This window comes from Spizellomyces punctatus, assembly GCF_000182565.1.
Source record: "Spizellomyces punctatus DAOM BR117 chromosome Unknown supercont1.9, whole genome shotgun sequence".
Classification (NCBI taxonomy): domain Eukaryota; kingdom Fungi; phylum Chytridiomycota; class Chytridiomycetes; order Spizellomycetales; family Spizellomycetaceae; genus Spizellomyces; species Spizellomyces punctatus.
This window is the reverse complement of record NW_015971545.1, coordinates 250974-273034: the sequence shown is the minus strand read 5'-3', so window position 1 is coordinate 273034 and position 22061 is coordinate 250974. Positions and strand designations below refer to the sequence as shown.

The 22061-nt window shown below is 47.6% G+C and overlaps 8 protein-coding genes across 8 annotated transcripts; 5 read left to right on the top strand and 3 right to left on the bottom strand.

The window, feature by feature from the left end:
- Nucleotides 1-755: 755 nt before the first annotated feature.
- Nucleotides 756-3534, top strand: SPPG_05470 (uncharacterized protein). The gene is made up of 2 exons (XM_016753681.1): nucleotides 756-1388; nucleotides 1663-3534. Exons 1-2 carry the CDS (start codon nucleotides 917-919, stop codon nucleotides 3411-3413), a joined length of 2223 nt encoding a protein of 740 aa, XP_016607254.1. The 5' UTR covers nucleotides 756-916; the 3' UTR covers nucleotides 3414-3534.
- SPPG_05469 (uncharacterized protein) lies at nucleotides 3425-4245 on the bottom strand (the record flags this gene model as incomplete). Its single annotated transcript, XM_016753680.1, has 1 exon — nucleotides 3425-4245. One exon carries the CDS (start codon nucleotides 4243-4245, stop codon nucleotides 3517-3519), a length of 729 nt encoding a protein of 242 aa, XP_016607253.1. The 3' UTR covers nucleotides 3425-3516.
- Nucleotides 4246-4603: 358 nt separating this feature from the next.
- SPPG_05468 (18S rRNA biogenesis protein RCL1) lies at nucleotides 4604-5894 on the top strand. Its single transcript, XM_016753679.1, has 2 exons — nucleotides 4604-5591; nucleotides 5658-5894. Exons 1-2 carry the CDS (start codon nucleotides 4627-4629, stop codon nucleotides 5785-5787), a joined length of 1095 nt encoding a protein of 364 aa, XP_016607252.1. The 5' UTR covers nucleotides 4604-4626; the 3' UTR covers nucleotides 5788-5894.
- Nucleotides 5846-9000, bottom strand: SPPG_05467 (serine/threonine protein kinase). Its single transcript, XM_016753678.1, has 10 exons — nucleotides 8381-9000; nucleotides 8038-8284; nucleotides 7796-7970; nucleotides 7292-7716; nucleotides 7170-7222; nucleotides 6832-7101; nucleotides 6447-6765; nucleotides 6251-6346; nucleotides 6094-6176; nucleotides 5846-6037 (listed from the first exon to the last, which is right to left on the bottom strand). The coding sequence occupies exons 1-10, from the start codon at nucleotides 8902-8904 to the stop codon at nucleotides 5917-5919; spliced, it is 2313 nt and encodes a 770-aa protein (XP_016607251.1). The 5' UTR covers nucleotides 8905-9000; the 3' UTR covers nucleotides 5846-5916.
- Nucleotides 9001-9121: 121 nt separating this feature from the next.
- On the top strand, nucleotides 9122-11685 carry SPPG_05466 (uncharacterized protein). The gene is made up of 5 exons (XM_016753677.1): nucleotides 9122-9167; nucleotides 9242-9327; nucleotides 9389-9512; nucleotides 9574-10178; nucleotides 10241-11685. Exons 1-5 carry the CDS (start codon nucleotides 9160-9162, stop codon nucleotides 11557-11559), a joined length of 2142 nt encoding a protein of 713 aa, XP_016607250.1. The 5' UTR covers nucleotides 9122-9159; the 3' UTR covers nucleotides 11560-11685.
- Nucleotides 11668-13726, bottom strand: SPPG_05465 (uncharacterized protein). Its single transcript, XM_016753676.1, has 6 exons — nucleotides 13468-13726; nucleotides 13187-13389; nucleotides 12435-13128; nucleotides 12324-12368; nucleotides 12193-12264; nucleotides 11668-12132 (listed from the first exon to the last, which is right to left on the bottom strand). The coding sequence occupies exons 1-6, from the start codon at nucleotides 13607-13609 to the stop codon at nucleotides 11768-11770; spliced, it is 1521 nt and encodes a 506-aa protein (XP_016607249.1). The 5' UTR covers nucleotides 13610-13726; the 3' UTR covers nucleotides 11668-11767.
- Nucleotides 13727-13843: 117 nt separating this feature from the next.
- SPPG_05464 (23S rRNA (uridine(2552)-2'-O-)-methyltransferase) lies at nucleotides 13844-15839 on the top strand. Its single transcript, XM_016753675.1, has 9 exons — nucleotides 13844-13887; nucleotides 13946-14018; nucleotides 14088-14173; nucleotides 14257-14319; nucleotides 14378-14501; nucleotides 14572-14624; nucleotides 14683-14839; nucleotides 14916-15100; nucleotides 15168-15839. The coding sequence occupies exons 1-9, from the start codon at nucleotides 13864-13866 to the stop codon at nucleotides 15270-15272; spliced, it is 870 nt and encodes a 289-aa protein (XP_016607248.1). The 5' UTR covers nucleotides 13844-13863; the 3' UTR covers nucleotides 15273-15839.
- A 204-nt stretch (nucleotides 15840-16043) lies between these two features.
- On the top strand, nucleotides 16044-21924 carry SPPG_09279 (uncharacterized protein). The gene is made up of 23 exons (XM_016757437.1): nucleotides 16044-16248; nucleotides 16339-16419; nucleotides 16481-16677; nucleotides 16753-16765; nucleotides 16834-17102; nucleotides 17164-17218; nucleotides 17281-17997; nucleotides 18069-18162; nucleotides 18232-18303; nucleotides 18362-18412; nucleotides 18478-18572; nucleotides 18635-18754; nucleotides 18817-18848; nucleotides 18926-19554; nucleotides 19617-19741; nucleotides 19807-19851; nucleotides 19913-20251; nucleotides 20313-20750; nucleotides 20818-20865; nucleotides 20926-21027; nucleotides 21088-21167; nucleotides 21232-21355; nucleotides 21427-21924. Exons 1-23 carry the CDS (start codon nucleotides 16192-16194, stop codon nucleotides 21799-21801), a joined length of 4158 nt encoding a protein of 1385 aa, XP_016607247.1. The 5' UTR covers nucleotides 16044-16191; the 3' UTR covers nucleotides 21802-21924.
- Nucleotides 21925-22061: the final 137 nt, after the last annotated feature.

The window sequence follows — 22061 nt, the reverse complement described above, 5'->3', positions numbered from 1 at the left end:
GATCGACGTTGCTTACATCAGATCATGACGTTTTCAGTCACGTGGATGTTTAACATTCACGTGTTACCTGGTTTCTTTTTAGCAATTTTACTTTTTGCTTTGAACACTTACTGAGTCACAGTGCGTCCCCCGCATCTGTTGGCACGCGGGGCTCTGGTCTGCTGGTCTAGTCTTTGCATCCGATATTTTGTATTCGGTGATCAATTGGCGTTTGTGGACAGAGCAAGATTGCTTCCATGTCTCTGGTGCTCACTCGTCGCAAAAGAATGATAGGAGTGCTGGCAGGTAACGCCAAATAAAGAGCTGTCAAAGAGTAGTAAAGCTGCAAGTCAGAGCTTCGAGTGGCAGATCAAAGACGTTGTGCCTTCATGGCTTGCATTCATCTGCTTGCCTTACTAGATGCGAGTGCCAAATGTCCGAATGTCCGAATGCTATGTGTTCACGTGATTTAAAGATTTCGGAGCGTCGCAAATTTTATTGCCATGTGACAACTTAATCCTCGGAAAGACGAGGAGCGAGATAAAAAACACGTGGTAAAAGTGACAAATCGTGACGCCAAAAGTGTGAAAGAAAATGAAGAAGACCGTGATTCGAATGGATACAAATTAGCATGTATTCACACTTATTCACATTATGAATATTATTATATTATATGCCGATTCATTGGAATGTGTGTAATGCTAACCATCTCAAATGTAACCAATTGGCAATAATAAACAAAATGGCAAATCTGAAGGGCCGTTCAATCGGGATGTCGACGAGGAATATAAAAACAGGCTCGGCATGCTTTCCCCTCAGTTCGTTCGTTGTCCTCCTCCCACCACGTTACTATTGAATAGTGTTTTGGTTTTATTTTAATTATATAGAGTTATCCCACGTAGATTAGTTTTTATTTTGTCACATCTCTTGCATCAACATGTCGACCAAACTGGGCGTCAACCAGTCTACGGCTGAGCTTCCCTCCAAAAACACCTCGAACGATGAGCTCATTGTTCCCGAAGTTGCTCCCTCTCGCCGTGGAGCATGGAACAACCCAAACAATCTGAAGCCAGCGGGGCCACAAGGCTTTGAATCACTCGCGGCAGAGCGCGCGAAAGCATCCTTTGATCCGAGCCAGCTGTCTGTCTTGCTGCACGGAAAGGAGAATTTGGAAGTGGAAAAGATGATTTTGGAGGTGTTGGAGAGTGAGGAAGTATTTAGCAAGGAGAATCTTCACTTTATGTCCAGGGAGCAAAGATTCCAGAACGCGATGGCAAGGGGAAAAAGGATGTTGGAATTGGCAAAGGAAAAGGGATGGAACATGGATTTGATATTCCGAGCCATGCTATTGCTGGATGAGCCAGGACCTTTTTCTCTGCACTATTCCATGTTCATTCCTACTCTGGAAGGTGAGCTGCGAGGCTTGAGTTTTCATTTCTTTTGGTCACGTGGGCGCGACGGGTAAATTGAGGGTGAGCTTTATCTTGCTGGAACGTTTACGTCGTCGTTGAACACGGCTGTCGCCGGGGTTGTCGCAGACACGACCGTTGAGCTTCAAGGCATTCGTGGCTTACAGTATCGCTGTTTCTGTACGACGACGACTACCGATCATGGCTTTCGCCTGTACAACTCTTGTACTCTTGCACACCGATCGCTGACTAATCAATTGTCGCGTTGGCTTAGGGCAAGGCAGCGATGAACAAAAAGCGAAATGGCTTCCCCTCGCATTTGACAACAAAATCATTGGTTGTTACGCTCAAACTGAGCTAGGCCACGGCTCGAATGTCCAAGGCCTTGAAACTCTGGCCACTTACATTCCCGAGACGCAAGAGTTTGAGATCCACTCTCCCTCATTGACAGCATCCAAATGGTGGATCGGAGGTTTGGGCCGTACTGCAACTCATGCGATCGTGGTTGCGCGCTTGATCCTTAAGGGCAAGGACCTTGGAACCCACACCTTTTTGGTTCAAATTCGGTCTTTGAAGGACCACGTCCCCTTGCCTGGTATTACAATTGGCGACATTGGACCAAAGTACGGATACAATTGTGTCGACAATGGCTTCATGTTGTTTGACCGTGTTCGTGTTCCCCGCGAGTCCATGTTGATGCGGTACGCTCGGGTTGAACCGGATGGTACCTACGTCCGCCCTCCGTCCAGCAAGCTGTCCTACGGTACCATGGTGTTTGTCCGATCGTCAATCGTGTCTAACGCGGCCAAGAACCTTGCACGGGCAGCTACAATTGCAACCCGGTACTCTGCCGTTCGTCGTCAATTTAGCAATGCGGAGGCTAGCAAGGAAGACGTTGTCGCTGGGGATTACAATGTAAAGAAGCTTCTGCCCCGGCCTGCCGAGACTGCTGTCATTGACTACCCCATGCAGCAGTATCGTCTCTTGACCCAAATTGCAAAGTCCTACGCTCTCCACTTCACCGGCGTATCGATGATGGAGTCATACCACCAACTGGTGCGGGATCTGAGTAACGGCAAGATTGATGGGCTTCCGGAAGTCCATGCTACCAGTTCTGGGTTGAAGGGATTGACCACGGATATGGCTGCTGCTGGTATGGAAGACCTCAGGAGATCATGCGGTGGACACGGATTCTTGAAAAACAGCGGATTCCCCGAGTTTATTGCAGACTATTTGCCTAATGTTACATACGAGGGCGACAACTACATGCTGACCCAACAAACTGCTCGCTATCTCGTCAAGACATTCCGTTCATTAAAAAAGATGAAAGCAAGCCCTTCTAACGCCCCTGAAAACATCACCCCAACTACCCGGTACCTCCTCGATGCAGCCCAACCGTCCTTCTCCGCTGAGACATGGCCCGTAAAGTCTGCGGCGGACCTTGAGAACCCTTCCCTCCTCACAGCAGCCTTTGCCCACCGGGCCGGGCAACTGGTCGCCGACCTGGTCCGGGCCTTGGACAGTGGCGAATTAACCTGGACGACAGCACAGCTGGACATTTACAAAGTGTCTCGTGCACACTGCCAATACATTTTGGTTGACAACTTTTGCCGTGCCCTCCAAGGCGAGGCTATCCGGTCCCAACCTCCTTCCATCCAGATTCTCCTCCACCGCCTATTTACCCTCTTTACGCTCGACACCATGGAGACCGAGCTGGGTAGTTTCCTCTCCTCGTCACCAACTTTTATCAACCCGACACAAATCTCCCTCATACGCCAGGGCGTACGAAGTCTCGTCAATGCCCTTCGTCCCGATGCGGTAGCATTGGTTGATGCATGGGGATTCAGCGACTATGTTCTAAACTCTGATTTGGGACGGGCTGACGGTAGGGTTTATGAGAGTTTGGTGGAGAGTGCTGGTCGCAATCCTCTGAATCTCGGAGAGAATTTCCCAGTTGTGAGTGGGTACGCCGAACATTATGCGCCATTGATTAAGGGCTCTGGTGCCGTCAGAGCCAAGTTGTAGACTATGTTATTGTTTTGATATCTCGTGTATTTTGTGAATGTTGTGTGATAATTTTTTATAAAGAACAAAATATATACATGTTATTATTTGCCCAAGCACATTACTAAGAATTCATATACGCCAACAATTCCTTGCGATCGTTTCGTTCCTTTTCTACCAGCTCTTTCCGGCGTTTCTTTGTGACTCGCTCAACATGGGCCTCCACCAAGGTGTGGGTGACCCTTTTCCGCCCCGTCTCTCCTCCAACACCGCGCCGATCTCGTTTTAGTCGCGTAGCAATCGGCTGCTGACGACCCTGCTCATCGACACCCAGTCCGGTCCCGTACGTCCAACCCTGATCTTGCAGCATTTGGAATCCCTTGTTCGTAGCGTCCAGGCCATAGTTGGGCGCTGACCGGCCTGGGGAGAGGGAGAGGAGATGGGGGATTGAAGTTGAATGAATTTCAACTGGGGTCGAGTGGGGGGAATTGCACGTTTGACAATAATAGGGTCCAGGTGGTGATGTTCTTGCGGGCGGTTTGACACTGGAACTACACAGGGCATTTGATATGACCAATCTATAAATTTCTGCTGATGAAGTGTCATGCTCTGCTTTTTGTGCATCTTGTATTCGATGTTGCGCAAGAACAAAGGGTATTGGGTTTGAGCCTGTTAGGGCTTTGAAAGTCTTCCATGGTTCCGGCCTTTCTTTTCCCTCAACCTTTGCTCGGTCTCCTTCTAGGGTTTGGTGTGTTATGTCTTGGATCTCTTGAAAGTCGTCCGTGGTCAGGTCTATGCACTCTGACTGCTGGTTGTGCTGGTCGTCAATGGTAAGGTCAATGCAGTCGGCCATGAAAGGTGTTCAAAAGCCAGACGCATCGGAGACGTTCAAATGATTGTTAATCATGTGTCATCACGTGACAAATGCGCAGTAGAAGCCAAAGTTCAACGCAAGTATTTCAAGCTTTTATTATCGCTATTTTGCAACTTACTGAGTTATCCAAGAAAAAGTGAGAAGTCAAATGCACATCTTTTGTTTATCTGCATATTGCACCTAAAAATATGAATGAAATGGTGGACATGTCACTCTATAAAACTGTTCCAATCCTCTTCCATTCCAATAGTGTGACGTGTATGAGTCTCGCTGTGCCACTGTTAAGACTGGATTATATAAGGGAGCTTAGGAGCTTGCGATCTTTTTTTCTTGTAGGTTTTTTTTCTTGTTCATCCCATCATGGTCGCTCCTTCTCAAGTCATCTTGCGCTTTGCAGGCCATGCAGACCTCCGCACGCGGCTGGTACTGTCGATCCTGACAAACACTCCCGTGTACATTTCCGCTATTCATTGTTCTGAAGATGATTCTGTGCCAGGACTGACGGATTTTGAATTGGATTTTGTGTCACTTCTTTGTTTGTTGACTTGCTCTACGCACCAAGTGTTGCATGATGGAACTGCACTCAAGTTTACCCCTGGACCTCCCACATTGAATGACGTTCAACATTCATGCTGCCCTGCGCGGTCGGTGGGATACTATTTGGAACCATTGCTCCTATTATCGGTCTTTTGCGAAATCCATCTAGAGCTCATTGGGATCACAAACGACAAGACTGCATTGTCGGTGGACACGCTATTAGGTGTTCATGTGCCTGTTTTGCGAGAATTTGGGGTTGAGCCGCCGGTTTTGACGATCCACCTACGAGGAGCACCTCCTGATGGACTTGGACGAGTATCCCTGCATTCTGTACCAAGATTACGTCCCCTTCGTGCTCCGATACTCACGACACAAGCTCCTACTACTCATATAAGAGGTACATGCTACACATCCCATATTCCTCCCTCATTAGCGACCGATCCGATCACATCCGCCACAGCGCTATTAAAGCGCACTATCCCCGACGTCCATATCACTCAATGTACATTACCAACGTCTTCAACACCAGGGTACGCCTTGACCCTAACTGCGCACGCCGAACCACATACGACATTGTCGGCTTCTTGTGCCTTCCTTCCTCGCCCTGGGCAAACCGATGTGACCCATCCGTTACCTGAGACACTCGGGATCCGGACTGCAAGACTGCTGCTGCAGGAGATGAAGAAGGGTGGTTGTGTAGATAAGACTGCACAGGGGTTTGTGTTGGTTCTCTTGGCATTGGCGGAGGGTAAAGGACAAGTCAGGGTGGGAGGGATTGAGCCCTTGACGTGAGTATTTTTATTCTTCCTTGGCGCTTGCTCTGTCGTTTGATTGCTGACTCACTTTGATTGCAGTATTCCACTCTTGACGTCCCTAAAGACTTTCCTCAAGACTTCCATCTCCATTGCACCCGATCAGTCCACACGAACGTTCATCTTGACCGGCCAGGGAATTGCCTTCATACCCCGCCTACATCCCCTATAACTCCTGTCCTCCTGTACTATAGGACCGTATACACGAATTGCACATAGACTTTTAGATACGCCATTTTTGCATTTGCAATATATTTCACAAAACATTCCGTGCACAAAAAGCCCAACATTATGTACATCATCATTCTAAGAACCTTCCTACCCCTGCGCCAACCACACCCACCCAAGCTACTAATCCTAACCCCATCCACCATACCAACAAGGCATGTACAACCGTAGTCATTACCGGATACGTTCGCGGTCTATCAAAAAAAATGTCAACACGTGCTGTCATGAAAGACTTAATGATGGTACTCACAATCCAACTTCGCAACATGCAAAAAACATTGCAGCATATACCATTCCAGGTGGAGAGGGTGGACTAGCCAACAGCGTCACAACCTAAGCAAAACACATTATGATCAGACACATTCGAAAAAATCACACAACCCACGCGCGGCCAAAAAAAACGCTACCGTTGTTGCAAATACACCAACCCGCCGCTTCTCAGCCCATGATTCATTGTTGGTCGTGCTGGGTAGTGAAGGGACCGGTCGGACTGAAGCGGTATCCTATAGCAATACCAGATTTTAATAATATCCATTATATGATGAACGCAAAATTATAAACTCTGGCCCAGACGACGATAAGCGCCAAACAAAAGAAGCTTACCCAACGGGCAGTCCTGACTTCAGGCTCCGAATACCTCCTGGGTACCCCATCACCAGCTCCGTGTACTTTCAGCTCCTCAAAAGTCAGTTTCTTGACGACTCTTTTTAGCCCATCATCAGTTCGAAACGTCTCGGTTCGTGTTGATTCCAAGGATGGGTTTGGCGTCAGAGGTGACGAACGGTTAGATGTACTTAGGTGTCCGTAGGTGGAGAGGATTTCTTCTACTGATGGGCGATCGCGGGCGTTGCGGCTGAGGAGCTTTGTGACAAGGGATTGGAGTTCGGTAGGCACGCGGGTGCCGTGATCTGGAAACGTAACGCTTTGCCAATTCCAACTTTAACGATACATGTTCTGTTGCTCAATGACCTTCTATATAGATTCTTACCTCTCAAACCCAACAATCTCCTCTCTCAGCGCATCAACATCATCTGTCTGCGAATAAGGTACACTAGAATAACACAAAAAGTACAAAACGACACCTAGGGACCACATATCGGCTTTGGGAGAGTGGTCGTTCAGATAGTGACCGGACGAGTCTTTTACGAGGAGTTCGGGAGGCATGAATTCAAGGGTTCCAGTCGCCCCTGTGCGTTCGCGTTGGGTTTCATCAGATAGGACTTCGCATTCACCGAAATCAGAAATGAGGATGCGAGGGCTGTCGGCAGTGATGCTTTACTGAGTATACCAGTTCGTTGACCACTGCAAACGATAAATTGTACATACATTTCGTCCTTGTCGCTCGGATCGGCGAAATGGAGTAATAAATTCGGAGGTTTCTACGATACCGGAATCAGTTATCACCAACTCTCTCCGATTGATAAAAATGCCGCTCAACACAACCGTACCAAATCTCGATGAATGATGCCATGCTTATGCAAATGCGCCAAACCCTTACATATATCCAGAAACAAACACCAGATTTCATAATCTTTCAAGAACCGCACCTTCTTCCCCTGGGGCCCCCGTCCAATTCCTCCATGCATTTGCGCTCGATTGGACCTGGTCGATTTGGAGACTGACGAAGAAGAAAGGGAAGAGATGGATGGTGGAAGGCGTGACTGTTCTTGGCGTCGTCGTTTGCGTTCGCGCAATCGTTTGACGCGTTCTTTGGGCGTTAGGTGGCTAAAGTCCCTGTCGTCATCAGAAGAGATTTGGCCGCTGTTAACTATGCTGTCGGTGGAATCTGGATGCCATTGGACGTAGATGTATTCTTCGAGGTTGCCGCCGTTGGCGAGTTCCATTAGAACGAAAAGACACGGGACTTCAGGGCCTAGCAACTATGTCTCGTAAGATCCGTATTCGTCTGGGAACCAAATCTGGACGATGAATTGTCATCAAAGTGAACGCACCGAATTGGGTGAGCTGCCTATGCTCCAGCCAAGCATGCTTATATTCGATAATATTCGGATGCCGCAATCGTTCCAAAAGATGTACTTCTTTCAACATGCGAACTAACCATGCATGAGACGTCCCCACCGGGATTGCCTTGACTGCAAACTGTCCAAGGGGAACTTGGTCAAGAATCTTTAAAAGGGTGACTGTGTCAGCAAATGACCGTGGCAAGGACGAGAAGGGCAGGCAAAACAAGTACATGTTGACAGAGAAAAACGCTTCCCCGTAATCCCCTTCCCAATTTCCGCTCTTCAACGAAAAACCTATCGTAATAGCCCTGATTGAAACTACTCTCGCTCAAACCTGTAGGTTCGGCGCTTTGTGTCGGCTCCGAAAAGGAGAGAGAAGGAATGGGGCGGGGTTTTGGATCATGGGCGCTGGACGATTTTGTCGGAGAACTTGGGGGAGGAAGATGTGCTTGTCCATCAGAATCGCCTACATCCGGTCTTTGCAGATCGGAATGGCAAAGATGAAACCGTGGATTAACGGAACAGTCAAGATAAATATTGTGTCGCATTCTGGGGCCACAAACCGATCATTACGTTATAGACTCAAGCAGCCTAAAATAGTCCTGGTTTATAAACGAATCACATAATTCAGTCTCTTCTTCACTGTCATCCTGCTGCGCACTTCTCCGGCGTTTCGACCATGGTCGTCGACAGAGAAGACAAAGCTTATCGGTGACTACGTGGGAAACGCTGGGCGTGGCGCGTTGGACAACAACCTTCTTCTCATCACGGTTGTAAAGAACAGCCCGACCAGTTGCGGCCTTGTGTAGAATAACATTCCAAGGTGTGTGAGGTATCAAAGCCGCAGATCCTGCATTTTTTGAGGAGGAAGGCTCTGAAGTCCCGTTTGGAGAGCGGGGTAGGTGGACCAGTGCTCTGTCAACGTCAGAGATTTGTGATTGTAGTCTAGGAACCACGTCCCATGCCCCATGACGGACAATACTCCATTTATCTCCTGTACCCTGACTTTCCAATTTGTCGTCGTCAAGTGGAAAGGTGTTTGCACGGCGCCGAAACGGGGGATCGCTATCAGTGCTAGATCGCCGCTTCAGAGTCATTCTTTTGGACTCCCTGGCAGACAAAAAGATGTGCAACAATACTGCCTTTATTCAACAGATGCCGCTATCCACCGCTTGACGTTTGCTCATTCAAAACCTGAGCATTGGGGCAGGCGGCAAGTCAACCTTGCGATGGGTTGCGTAATGAGAGTCAGTCGGACATCACGTGGTATGATCACGGGACTATCGCTCGTGTGTTCGCGTCCCTTTTGAAAACGAACTTTTTGTTGGAATGCTTGCACACAGTTGGTCGGAATGGCAAGGTCAGGATAAGCACCCAGGATCTTTATCATATGGATATCTGAGAAGGATTAGAATAACTCATTATGTCGAGCAGGGCTGGGAAGAAACGAATAGCATTGCAACCCTTTCAGCAGGCAGTTGGCATATGGCTAGGTGTCTGCCTGCTCAGCTTTTGGACAGGTATATTGAGCCGGTGTTTGTTTATCATATTCTCGAACATGTCCTGAGTCTTCCCTTTTAGCATTCCCTATTGAATGGATGCTAATGTCTGCGTTGACGATCACAATATTTATACAAGCATATGAACTGGGTGCCATTGTTTTTTCTGCTCTTTTATTTTTAATTTTTGTATCGGATCTCCTAGTGTAAGTGCAATCATTGATTCGTAAAGGAACTCTGTCTGACGGTTCTATTCGCTTACGACAGGTACTGGTTAATACCCTACGAAGTAACAACATTCCACGCATCCTTCACTGTCCACACGTTCCTTGTATATGGCATGCATGGGTTCGGTCTTTCCCTCGACGTTGCAAACATGAAAAGTTGGCTGATCGTGCTAGCTATGATTGTGCTCCGCTTCACAGTTTGGGATCCATGGATTCATGTGGCACCCCCATCATTTATGGCTCCCGTCGCAGCACATTGCACTGTTACTGGAGCATACTACCTCTTTTGGAAGGTTCTCTTCCTGAGCTATAAAAACTTTGATCAGATCAGCTTCTTCTTTGGTGTTCTCTTACCAGATGAACCTGTGATTGTCATCAAAGATATAACGGAAACGACCTCTAATATCTATTGGAGAGCGGAACCTGTTTATGGAGTGGAAGTGCAGCGGCATCTGATTGAAGTCAACGGTATTGTAGTTGGCGAAACGTCCAAGGATGAAACGAGCGTGCTTCTTACGGGACTGCGACCCGAGACCCGCCATAGGGTTCGCGTTTGGGCATGTGCGGGAAGACGAACAAGAACGCCATCAAAGACTGTTTTGATGAAGACATTGAAGTCGTCACCAAAGGCGTCTGAGGACAAAGGTACTTTTGGATTGTGTGTGTCCAGTTTCCTCGGCTCAGTAGTAACGGCTTCCCTACAAAAGGTAGAGCGATCTCCGATAGCCATATGAATACTGATAAACCGGAACCTTGCTGCGAGGAGCGTCAACTAGATGAGCAGCTAGCGCGCGTAAACGAAGAGATTGCGTCTTTGAAGAAGCAGCGGACTGAGATCGAAGAATCTCAAGTGGATGCAGAGGAGCAATTTCAAAGAGAGCAAGCAGAGATCAATGCTGAGGTTGTTAACCTGAACAATTCACGAAAAGCTGGTGAAGCGCCTCGGGCGGAGCTGAAAGCGCGCATCAAAACCTTGGAGGACTACCGGCGCCAGGCGGACGAGTTGACAGCCAAATTGGAAAACAAACTGACCCGTGAGTTGAAATTGCGACAAGAGACCATTGACACAATGGAGAGTCGAAAACAGGAAATGGTTGCACTCGAAAAAGAACTGATCAGAATACGAGATGAGTCAAAAGCAGTGAGTACGGAAGCCGATGCCCGTCAGCAAGACTTGGAGAAGCATGTACAAGAGCGAGTAGACGAGATATCAAAGCTGGAAGGGGAGCTATCCCACCAGGAAAAGCTGCTGGATGAAAATCGGAAGCAGATTCGCGAAAGAGAATCTCAACTTCAAACCATCGAAGCCGACATCCGCGCAACCGCCACTGATAGACCCGACTCGAATACACTCGGCGAAAACTCTTGGTACAATCTCTTTACTCGTCTGCAGGAGGAACACAAGGTACTCCAAGCCGATCTCCGTGAAGAAAGTCGCTTGAAAATGCGGCTTTTGCAACGTTTGGCTGAGCTCAGAGACCGAGAGAGGAGGCGATTAGAACGCGACCAAGAGATCCGAAGAGGTGGTGCTGGGAAATATGCGACATGGAGTAGATCCAATCGGCCATCTCCTCTTCCCCCACCTGGATTCGAGGTCCGACGAGGAACGAATAACGCTTCCTTTGCCGGTTCTGCGGTACCTGTGTCGCCAGGACCACGTTCAGCAACCGTCACGAGTCCAAGCGTTGGACATGCTCGGCCAACACAAACGCAAAACTCACCAGGATTGGGTGGTCATGACCACCCGGCCCTAGATATCATTCCTCACTACCTCGATCTTCCCACAGTACCCATTTCTCCTACCCCAACCCTTGGATATCCAGCAACAGCAAGTACAGACTCGCTCTCTTTGTTTAGACATGGGCCCGTCACTTCCCTCGCTACAGATCTAGACGATCGTGATCCATTTGGATTTAGGAAGATGGTGGTGGATGGTCGAGTATTGGAGGACGCGAAGGGTCTCGGTCAGGGGTATCAAAGACGGGCGTCGTTGGGCGATGCGAGGAGTGGTATGGCTGGGGACTGAAATAGGGGGTATATAGAATCGTTTGCGTGGTTGAGGGTGTCCTACTATGTTCAGTTCCGCAACCCATCAATAGTCTCAAAATACATCCTCGACAGCATGCTGTCCTGCCATCGTTAGACACAAATATGCAAGTGTATTCAAAACCAAGTGAAGGTCCTGGTGACAGCAAAAAATAACATGAGGCACGCAATATACAGACGACAAATTGCTATCGCAACTCGATAGCTCCCTGTCGTGCCTTATGTCTCCAAACGTCATCAAAAGGTCCACCACCATTCCGATGTCTTCGCCAAGTCCCATCCCTCACCCTCCACCACATTTCCCGCAACTCATGCCGGAACACGCCCGCCAAAACCGCACCTCCCAATCCTAAAATAACAAACACAGTCGTAATCACTACTTTTGAACTACCCTTTCCATTACCTATTCCAAGACCTTTTCCCGCCTCTGGCACAGTGTTATCTTGCGGAGGTCGTACCGCATTGCAGTTGATGGCGGATGGGAGTTCGAGGGGTGGCGTGGGCTTACCCGGATCGACACAGGAGGCAGGACCAACCCGTATTTCCGGATCGCCTGTTAAAAGTTTCAGTTTAGCTTACACTTTTCAAAATAATATAGACATACGCTGCATACCTTCATTGAGACTTCGGAAATATTTATACACCTTGCCGGACGCAGGAGTATCCCCAAAAACATCGAGCAGATCTGCAATTACCGAAGCTTTAGTGGCGGACGATTTCCAGATATGAATTGTCGCCACCCACCTTTAAGAACCAACTCAGGCTTTGCCCAGTGGTTCTGCGGAAACACTTCAATCGCACAAAGAAGATTTAGTGACAGAGATCGCTATGCAGCAAATTAGATCCCAAACTTACTGTCATAACCGCTAGGATTCCTTAACTGATCTGGTCGGTATGCCCTACCGCGCGTGGCACCTTTTCCAAACGGGAAGTCCGACACAATGTCTTGTACCCCAAAGTTCACTGCAAGGTCCGTGTACCGATAAGTAACTGTCGATCCCGGTGTCTCTGTTCCATCAATCAACAAGTCTGTTTTCCATAACAGCGAAACTGCGTCGGATTGTTTGCTGTTCGGGGGAAGAATCAAGGGTCGTCCACCTGCATCCCTGATAAAGGCTGTATTGTACTCCACATCGAGAGATTCAAACGTGGTTGTCGTTGGCGCTCCCAAAGTCTTGGCTCCAATCCATGCTACATTAATTGGAAACCAGGGCGCAGTGTTATTGAGGCATGTGTATGGTCTTTCGATCGCATTTGCAAAGGTTGCGGTGGCATTGTGTTCGTTGTTGTAAAATAGCGAAAAGAACTTTACCCACTCGGCCCGGGCTAGTGGAGATGTCTCGGCACGCATAGCATTCACAACACTTATAAATGGGATATTGCTATTTGCAGGAGATGTACCAAACCCGACGTTCACCGTTGTGGGGAGACTATCAGTCCTAGTGAAAGACCTTGTCACATTCGTTCCCAGTTGCTTCAGCAAACAAGGCGATGTTACGGTTTCAGGGCTTATCCCTACGTAATTTATGGTAGGCCGTAAACCCAAGCGCTGCAAACATACGAAAGAATATCACTACGAGCTCATTCATATAGTATGACGAAATTACCTCAATAAATGCAACAGAATAGATATCTGAGGCGCCAAGTGCTACGCTCGACACTGGGACAGCGATCGCGGTGGTACCCGGTGTTGAAGGAGCAGGGGAGTTGCAGAGATACAGCGTGTATGTGACCGCTTGTGATGACGGCGCTCGCACGGTCACTTCTTTGTAAAACTTCTTGTAGACAACCTCAAAGTTCTTCGCGTACGCTGCAAATCGTGAATGTAGCAATGGTCTTGCGAATGAGTTTTCACGGCCTAATTCAGTGCACTAAACGCAAGACGTACTTAGGGTGATCCTATCCGCTGCATCTGCAAAGTAATCCACATTGGGATCAAAGGCGCCGACAATTGGACCTCCTACACACGTTTGACCCCAAACAGGCGTAAAGAGCACGCTTGCAGCGAGGAGTAAACCATGCCACATCATTGCAATGAGTCCGCAAGCAGCCGACCTTCTCCTGTGGTTAGGTGAGAGCCCTCCACGTTAAGATGGAGCTGTGGTTGGCACCTGGATGTCGCTCCAATGGGGCTTTTCACAATGAGCTAAAAGGAGCGGGGATAGCGCTTCAGGGCTTTGCAACTGTGTTTGTTGCGAGGCAACGCGTGGCACAGTCGAGAATAACCAGCACTGCTGTTGAAGGTTGACTTGAAATTCCGCTGGAAATCAAATTGCCAAAAAGGATGGGCAAGTCTTCGAAAGATAAGGTTAGACCGAACAACCCGGAGCATGTCTGATATTTGTCTTGTTAACCGAACCGTCTAGCGAGATATCTATTACCGATTGGCTAAAGAACAAGGCTGGCGGGCACGAAGTGCGTTCAAGCTGCTGCAAATTGGTATGTCTTTAGCATGCCACACTTTTTATCACGGTATGTGACGAACTGAGGAGGTTGGTTATATTTTAGATGAGGAGTTTAATATTTTTCAGGGAGTAAATCGATGTGTTGATCTCTGCGCTGCTCCCGGCAGCTGGAGTCAAGTCCTGAGTAAGGTTAGCCCAAATTTGAGTTGCAGTCTCTTTTCTGTTCCATGTAGTTCTGCATGGTTTAATTGAGATCAAGCGGATCTTTGTAGAATCTCAAGTCTGATGATCCAGCCACTCGACCAAAAATTGTGGCAGTGGATTTGCAGGCCATGGTAGGGTTTGACTCTGTCCTGCGCTGATTGTACAAGCCTACAAATTGACGGGCATCAGGCGCCTCTTCCAGGAGTGATTCAGCTACAAGGAGATATCACTAAGCGATCGACTGCAGAGCAGATCGTATCCTACTTTGAGGGACAGCTTGCGGATTTAGTAGTTTGCGACGGTGCGCCGGATGGTGTGTACCGACTATCTGGCTCTCTGCTACAAAATCCTGTCGAGAAACTGTATCTTACATCCTTTTTTAGTGACCGGTCTGCACGACATGGATGAGTACATTCAAGCCCAGCTCTTACTAGCGGTAACTAAAGAACTCAGAGTAGTTTTTGGATATGTAGCTGAGCCATTTTAAATGCCAGGCACTCAACATCACAACACATGTTCTACGACCAGGTGGAACTTTTGTAGCGAAGATTTTCAGAGGCAAAGACATATCCCTCCTCTATGCTCAAATGAAAGTTTTCTTTCCGGTGGTGACGTGCTCGAAGCCACGAAGTTCGCGAAATTCTAGTATAGGTAACCTTTACCACCTTCTGTTGTGACCCACATACGCGCTCATCACCGCATGCCAACTGGTTTCCATGTACCACAGAGGCATTTATCGTATGCCAAGATTATACTCCACCCGAGGGATATATTCCGACGATGCTAAATCCCTTGCTGGATCTGACATACGATGAGAAGAACGAGCTCACAGGTGTTAACCGCGTTATTGTACCTTTTGTGGCATGTGGAGATTTGAGTGGGTTTGATTCTGATCAGACTTATCCCTTACCGGTACGTTAAAGGAAGCCATAAGAACCTGTGAAGCGGCTGTCGCTAATTGGAACTGGATATCCTTCAGAAGGGAGATGGTGCAGAGTACAGCACGTTGGAGCCAGTTCAAGCACCTATCCGTCCGCCTTATCAGACCTATATTGATAAAAAAAAGAGGAATGAGTTACCATAGATCTTACCTTGCGGCGCAAAACGTTGTTGTTGCAGTAACGTTCCCTGTTGCATAGACAGGACATTTCAACCGCTTATGGGAACTGACTATTTCATACAACGACATAGAAGAATGCCGTGTCAGGCTTACCGTGACATGTGGTAGTTATTTATATTACGCAAGGATTTGTTGTCGCGCCCAATCACCCTGAAGGGGATACGACCCTGAAGCCGAAACGTTTGCTATAAATTAATGTCGGTACATATTTTCTACATTTGAACTCAGCCTATAGCCATCATTTACACACAAAATACCTATTGTGGGCAATGGTGGCCGGGCCAATAGGTGTCTGTTGCTCTGTCAGTTAGCATGATGATAAAGTTTCCCAAACCCATCATTGGGCAACCAGCAAAAGGAGAGTCAGTCAAGCGACTGGGGGCATTGAAGAAGAATTGATCGTTCTTTTGGAAGGCATGTACACTATGTCTTATACGCTTGACTTTGAAGGAGAATAGATGCATGTAGCGTGCTAACTGCTGGTGGAGAACAGACACAATGCCTCAACACGTTTTCGTAACAATACCAACCCTGCTTTGGTTTGGAACAGGTTTGTGCTCCCACCATGGGGGTTTAAAAATGCCCCCAAGAAGAGGATCAACAGCCATGTAATTTTATATTGTTCGCGGTGATTCCGCGGTAGAATGGCTCTACATTCAGCAAGACACTTGGGATACATATTTTTACCAACGAGCCCAGCGTAAAAATATATATGATGTCTTTTGCAATCAACGCAGCAGCGGAGATCCTCCGGTATTTACCAAAAGCTGTGTATCCTGTTCCTTGTGGTGACATTTTCCTTTCGTCGGATCTGCGGGTATCTCTTCTTAAAGGACAAACGCACGAGTTCATCGGACAGCCTTACTAGTCAGAGAATCCAGAAATGCAAGGCGCAGGGGCAGGAAAAATGGACCCGAACAGGCAGTCAACTCTTGAGAAGGTATAGCTTCAAGCCAACTTGCTAAAAGAACCGCCAAAGATTTTCCGGAATGGGAACACCTGCGAGACTGAGATCTTCCCACTTCCATAGGCCATTTTCCAGCTTCTCTACGCCATGACCAAAGGTGCTGAGTTCTCACCGGCCATCGGAGTTATTCATCAGCTTGTAGAAGTAAGAATGCGTTAATTCGTACTGTATGGGACCCACTCCTTTCTAATGCTTTGCCTCGCAGGACATGCAATTCTTAGTTGTCCCATGGGATTCAAGAACGCTCATCAAGTACGCTCCAAGATGGCTGGATTACGTCTTCGACCCCTTCCGATGGGCTACCCACAACTATCTATATCTGAGAGTGGTCCTTTGGATTTTATTTGCTGGAGTGATGATGACGTTTCTCATGGTTGGTGTTGTTGCCGCACAGTTCAAAAAGTAGGTAACTCTGGTATATTTGGACCAACCTGCAAAATGTTGCCTTCAATAACGCTGTGCAATGATTGTCCATAGAGGGTCATTCAAGGTATTTCATGGCTGTTTTGCGTTGGGAACCGTAATACTAGGACGTTCACCATCATGCAACCATCACAGTGGATCTGGCCGCTCGTTCTTCTCCGCTATTCGTCAACATTGATCTCAACAGTCCTTTTCCAGCCCATCGTAGAAATCTTCGTCGTAACTGTTTACTGCCGGAGTGATCCTGCGACAGGCAATCTCATCGTAGGCGACATGACCGAGGTCGCTTGCTTTTCTGCGGAGCATTTGCCCATGTTTGTCTCGGCTTGTCTTGGAATAATTCTGATCGTGCCTTTCGGTGCTTTGATCAACTACGTGTTCGTGGAGTGTGAGCCAGGTAGCAGGTGAGCTTGTAGCGGTGAATTCAAATGATCTTCGTACTGGCCAACTATTGGAGCTTTAAAGGAACCCTGGAGCCAAGGCGCATGGCATGTGCGATCTTGTTTACCTCATCTGCAAGGTAATCAGCCTTGCGAGCGGGTGAAGAAGCGCTTTTGCTCTAACCTGTTGGCCACTGTCTAGCTCGTTCTCGTCATTGTGCAACGCAGCTCATGTATCGATAATCAACTTATTTCTCTGTTCGTCATTCACCCGATCCTGATTTACACATACACCCGATACCAGCCGTATTTCAATGGCTACATGAACAGCGTTCGAGTTGGGATATTCACTGCAACTCTTCTGTCCGCGATTGTCAGCATGGTCACCTATAAAACCACAACGCCTGAGGGTAGCTCTTCTCCGCTACCGATCATCTTTCTCATTCTTTCCATACCTACCGGCCTTGTAATTGGATTTTGGCTAACCAAAGCCGTGCGCGAGCTTATCGTCCGCCGGATAATGTACAACATCAAATTAAAATTGGAAATAGAGAGTGCCGACACCGAACGAGGATGTCTGTCACCTGCTGCGACGTTAGCACCATCAAACTTAAAGAGGAAGAAATCTATGTTCACGCCTGGCATGAGTATGTCGATCGTGGCCACCGCAGTTGAAACAGAGAACAAGGGAAAGACTTGTCATGAGGCGAGAGAAAGTGTAGACAGCAGTCCTAAAACTCCGAAAGCGTTGGCCGCCATCCAGGATTACAAGAGCGTAACAGCCCGCAAGAGCCTTCGACCGCCTGTTGTGTTCAAATCTTGGTTAGAGGCTGACATTGGCTGCAGGTTCCTCCGGGAAAGCGTCCGTGACGCGGCATCTCTGGAGATAATGACAATAGTGTTCATGGAAGCGATTGAGGTATTTTCAGACTGCCCTTACTTCATATTATGCGACGCACTTATAATATTGCCGTCTATGCCCTGCTTCAGCAATACCCAAAGCATCCAGGTTTAGCACTCAATTACGCATATTATCTCTGGACCTTTGGTGATGATCCAAACACTGCCCAGTACTATGTCGAAGGTGACTTTGAGGTTACTTGTCTGTGCACATGCCGGAAAGATTGAACAATCCTTCTAAATGTCCATACAGCGGCGAAGGCTAATTCCCCTTCTTTTGATGTCCGGTTCAGGATATATATGGAGGAGAGAGAACACGAGCAAGGTATATATACTAGGATCTGCATAATGACGCCTGTTCGTGGTTGCTAAGACATTTCCAGAGTCTCGTGCGGAGGACCTTGCGACTAGCTCATTCAATGTAGCGAGTTACGGTACAGTTCTTTTTGAGATCTAAATTTGCGTGATAGCCGGAAGCTGAAGGCATATTATAATCCAGTTGAATATCAGTCCATGGAACGACAGGCTATTGAGTCGCACCTGCGTTCACTGACCGCGATGAAATTATTCTGGTCTTCATTGGCTAGAGAGCAGGTAAGCGTAACAAGCAAGACGTCGCATTTTATCCAAATTTGCTAATGTTACTCTGCTCGCAGCTGAATGTAAAGACCTTCCCAGCCTATCTCGATGTCATGTATAACACTCAATCGTCTGCAACAATTTACTACGAAAAATTATTGGAGCGGTTTCCGAACTCAAAACAAATATTGCGGCTCGTGAGTAGTTTCCTCTAATATGTCAAGCGCATCCAACATACTTAAACTCTTCTGGTTTTGAGTATGCAAAATATCTCTTGACTGTGAAGAATAAGTAAGAATTGCTCTCAGGAGGCAATGCCTTGTCGCCGTATGAAATGGACTGGCTAATTGCATTTTCCACTTAACTAGCCAGGAGCTCGGTGTGCAACTGCTAACGCAAGCGGAAGATATTGAGTATCGTGAACAGCAGGAAGCGCACGAGAGAGCCATGCGTGTTAGAACGGTCGGCTCTGGACGACAGTCTGTTCAAAACTTGAGTCGGTTTAAGAGCAACTCCATAATGCAGGGAGAGCTTTCTGCAGCGAGTTCGGGTCCATTACCCATTGAGGATGGCAAGCGTCAGGGACCAGGCGACCAGCAGAGTCAACGAGAGAGCTCCAATGCTGAGGATGGCCTAAGCATGCAGGTACCTGGGACGAAAATGGTGGAAACCGTGAGAAAACGGACCTTGCCAACAATTGAAGACGTACCAAGTGGAAGTGACGTTTTCAAATCAGACGATAAGGAGTTGGAAAGACCCCCGCAAGGAGTTTTTGTGGAGTTTGCAGAGACTAGCTCTGACATTAATCGCCCACCATCGCCCGAATTGCCCGTCCAGTCAACCATGTCTGTCGGGAGTAAGATTGCGAACGAGAATCCTCCTGTTCTTAAAGTGAGCCTTCATCGAGCCAAATCCCAGACGTCGTCCAACAACTCCAACAGGGACAGCCGTAGACAAAAGGCGATAAGGACTCGTATGAGGGAGAACATGATATCTTGTACGGGAATACCAATCAGTTTTCCACTAAGTGTTTCTTTAACCGAATTTGCTGTATTGTAGCGGTCCGTAAATGTACCTTGTACGGTAGGGTTTGGTTTTTGCTGTTACTGGGATTGTTGATTGGCAATTACCATGAATCGAGCGGCATGTTTAATGCCCCCACCACGTTTCTGTCAACACTTCGGGTATTGTGACTTCCCCTATACTGATTATGTATTGATTCCTGTGAGTTAATCTAAGCTTACTGCAGGAGAACACCAAAGCTCGACGCTCTTGCACTACAGCAGCCCTTGCGGTAAGAGTTCTAGGTTGTACTTTTGAACGGGGGCTATGCGTGTCCTAAATAAATCATGTAGATTCGTGGGTTGTGGGTTGCGGGAAAATTAGGCGATCATGCCAAATGGAACGAGTCGACTCACAAGTTGGTTGCGGAAGTGCAGCGGGCACACACCCTGATTATTCCCACCTTTTACCAGACTGCGGCGTTTGAAGTCGAAAATGCAGTCATCGTCAGATATTCGAAGAGCGAGTGGGGTTCACCTGGAACTGTAATGCACCTCAACCCATACGAGCTCATATTATTGACGACATCTAGCGCAGAGGCGATCCTCAGGCATAAATGGGAGGACTTTTTGGACTATGCCAGAATGGAGCAAGATGTTGAAATTCGGATGTGGTTTGATAATACTTTGAAGGTGACCCGAAAATGAGCTCATAGGTTAAAATACGACCGCGTAATCAATCGTTTCTTTTAAGATGTGTGACTCCTTTGATTGGTTTGCCACAAAAGCTCTCAACGATTACCTGGACGGATCCACAAACCGGAGCCAAATTGTCGTAGCCCTTCTTATTATCGTAATTGTGGTCTTGTTACTTGCGGCAGGAATTTTCTACGTAACTCTTCGACAAGCTGCCGCGAAACATAAGGTCGTCATTGATGTGCTAAAAAACATTCCAAAGTCGTCTCGTCACAAAATCGTTGATAACCTTGAAGAGGAGATTGAAGAACTTCTGGAGTTGGAGGACACCCAGGATCGGAAGCAAGTCGGTATTACACGCGATATAGAGACAAGCGTATCGAAGTGGTTGATTGTGAAGTACACCTGGTCATATATTGCGGCAGTGTCTGTATTGGCATGTCTGGCGGTCTCGCTATTCATTCCACCGATGCTTTCAGGTTCACATACGGATAACGTGAGTGTGGCATATGTCAGGTGCTGTGGGCATTGCAAGCAAGCTGAATCCGCCTTTGTTCCCGCAGACGGCCTTTATGATCTTAGCGTCAAATAGCAGGAGATACGAATCACAGGTATAGCTCTCCTGGACAGTACTTGAAGATTTCTCTCCTCTGACCTTCTTCTCCGTTCAGACCATCAACTATTTGGCTCATGAACTAGCTGCTGCAGATAGCCACACCTGGGCTCCGTACCAAGTACAGCTCCTGACCGAGATCAGAATTGACATGCTAGAGGTATAAAAGCAGCATAGGCAATTGAGCGTGACCTCAAGGCTCAACCTTCCTCATATCCAGCGCCTGCACCATGATGTCTTGAACGGAGCAGGGAAGACGCCATCCTTGAACACCATTCCTGAAGTGGATGGTCTAACAAGGTATCTGAATATGTCTGCTGCCGTTTGCTACTTTCCTTGCCTCATCCTGATCAACTCTACTTAGGATCGGTGGAATGTGCCTGAGGGATTCCGGCTGTCAGGACATAGCCTACAATGCTACCATTGGCTTCACCCAGGATTTCATATATTCCGGTGCCAATAACATACTTACTACCTTGTTTGATCGGGTAGGTCACCCGACTACTTGGGCTGTGGTGCCGAGGGCAGGTACTTACGTTGTATGCTAAATGGGTTCCAGGCAAGGCACTTCGTAGCTACGGGAGATTACTCCCGTGACAATCCCGACCTTCTCCTTATGGAAAACATTGAAGTCGATATTGCCGACGGTCTTAAAGCTGTCGATGAACTCTTATTGACAGTCGCTAAAGCGGTCAGTAATCATTACATGCAAGTCGTCAACATCCTGTTTTCTGTGACGATCGTGTACTATGTGCTGTTCTATACATACTTCTTCTGGATGATCATCCGTGCGGTGCAGGCACAGATTCGACAAATGGTTGCCGTCATATTCTGGGTCCCGAGCGATATACTGTCGGAATGCCCGCAAATGCAAAGCTTTATTAACTTGGGAGGTATAGCACAGGCTGCTGAAATGGATAAGAAAACTCGTTAGAATGAGTCGTTGATCAACCGAATGATGGTGAAAAGATAGGAAGCGGGAATGAAGGGCAAATAGGACGAAGTCAGCATAAGAGAATATATCCTTTTACATTCTTTTTTAAATAAACAAGCCCCGAACGTACAGTATGCTGGATGTTTAACAATAATTAAGCCAAGTACATATCTTGTGTAACGTTTGGATCACCTGACTAGATTGACTCATAGTTAAATGTCATGGAAACGGCAATTGAACAACTGCTGTTCACCGTTTCG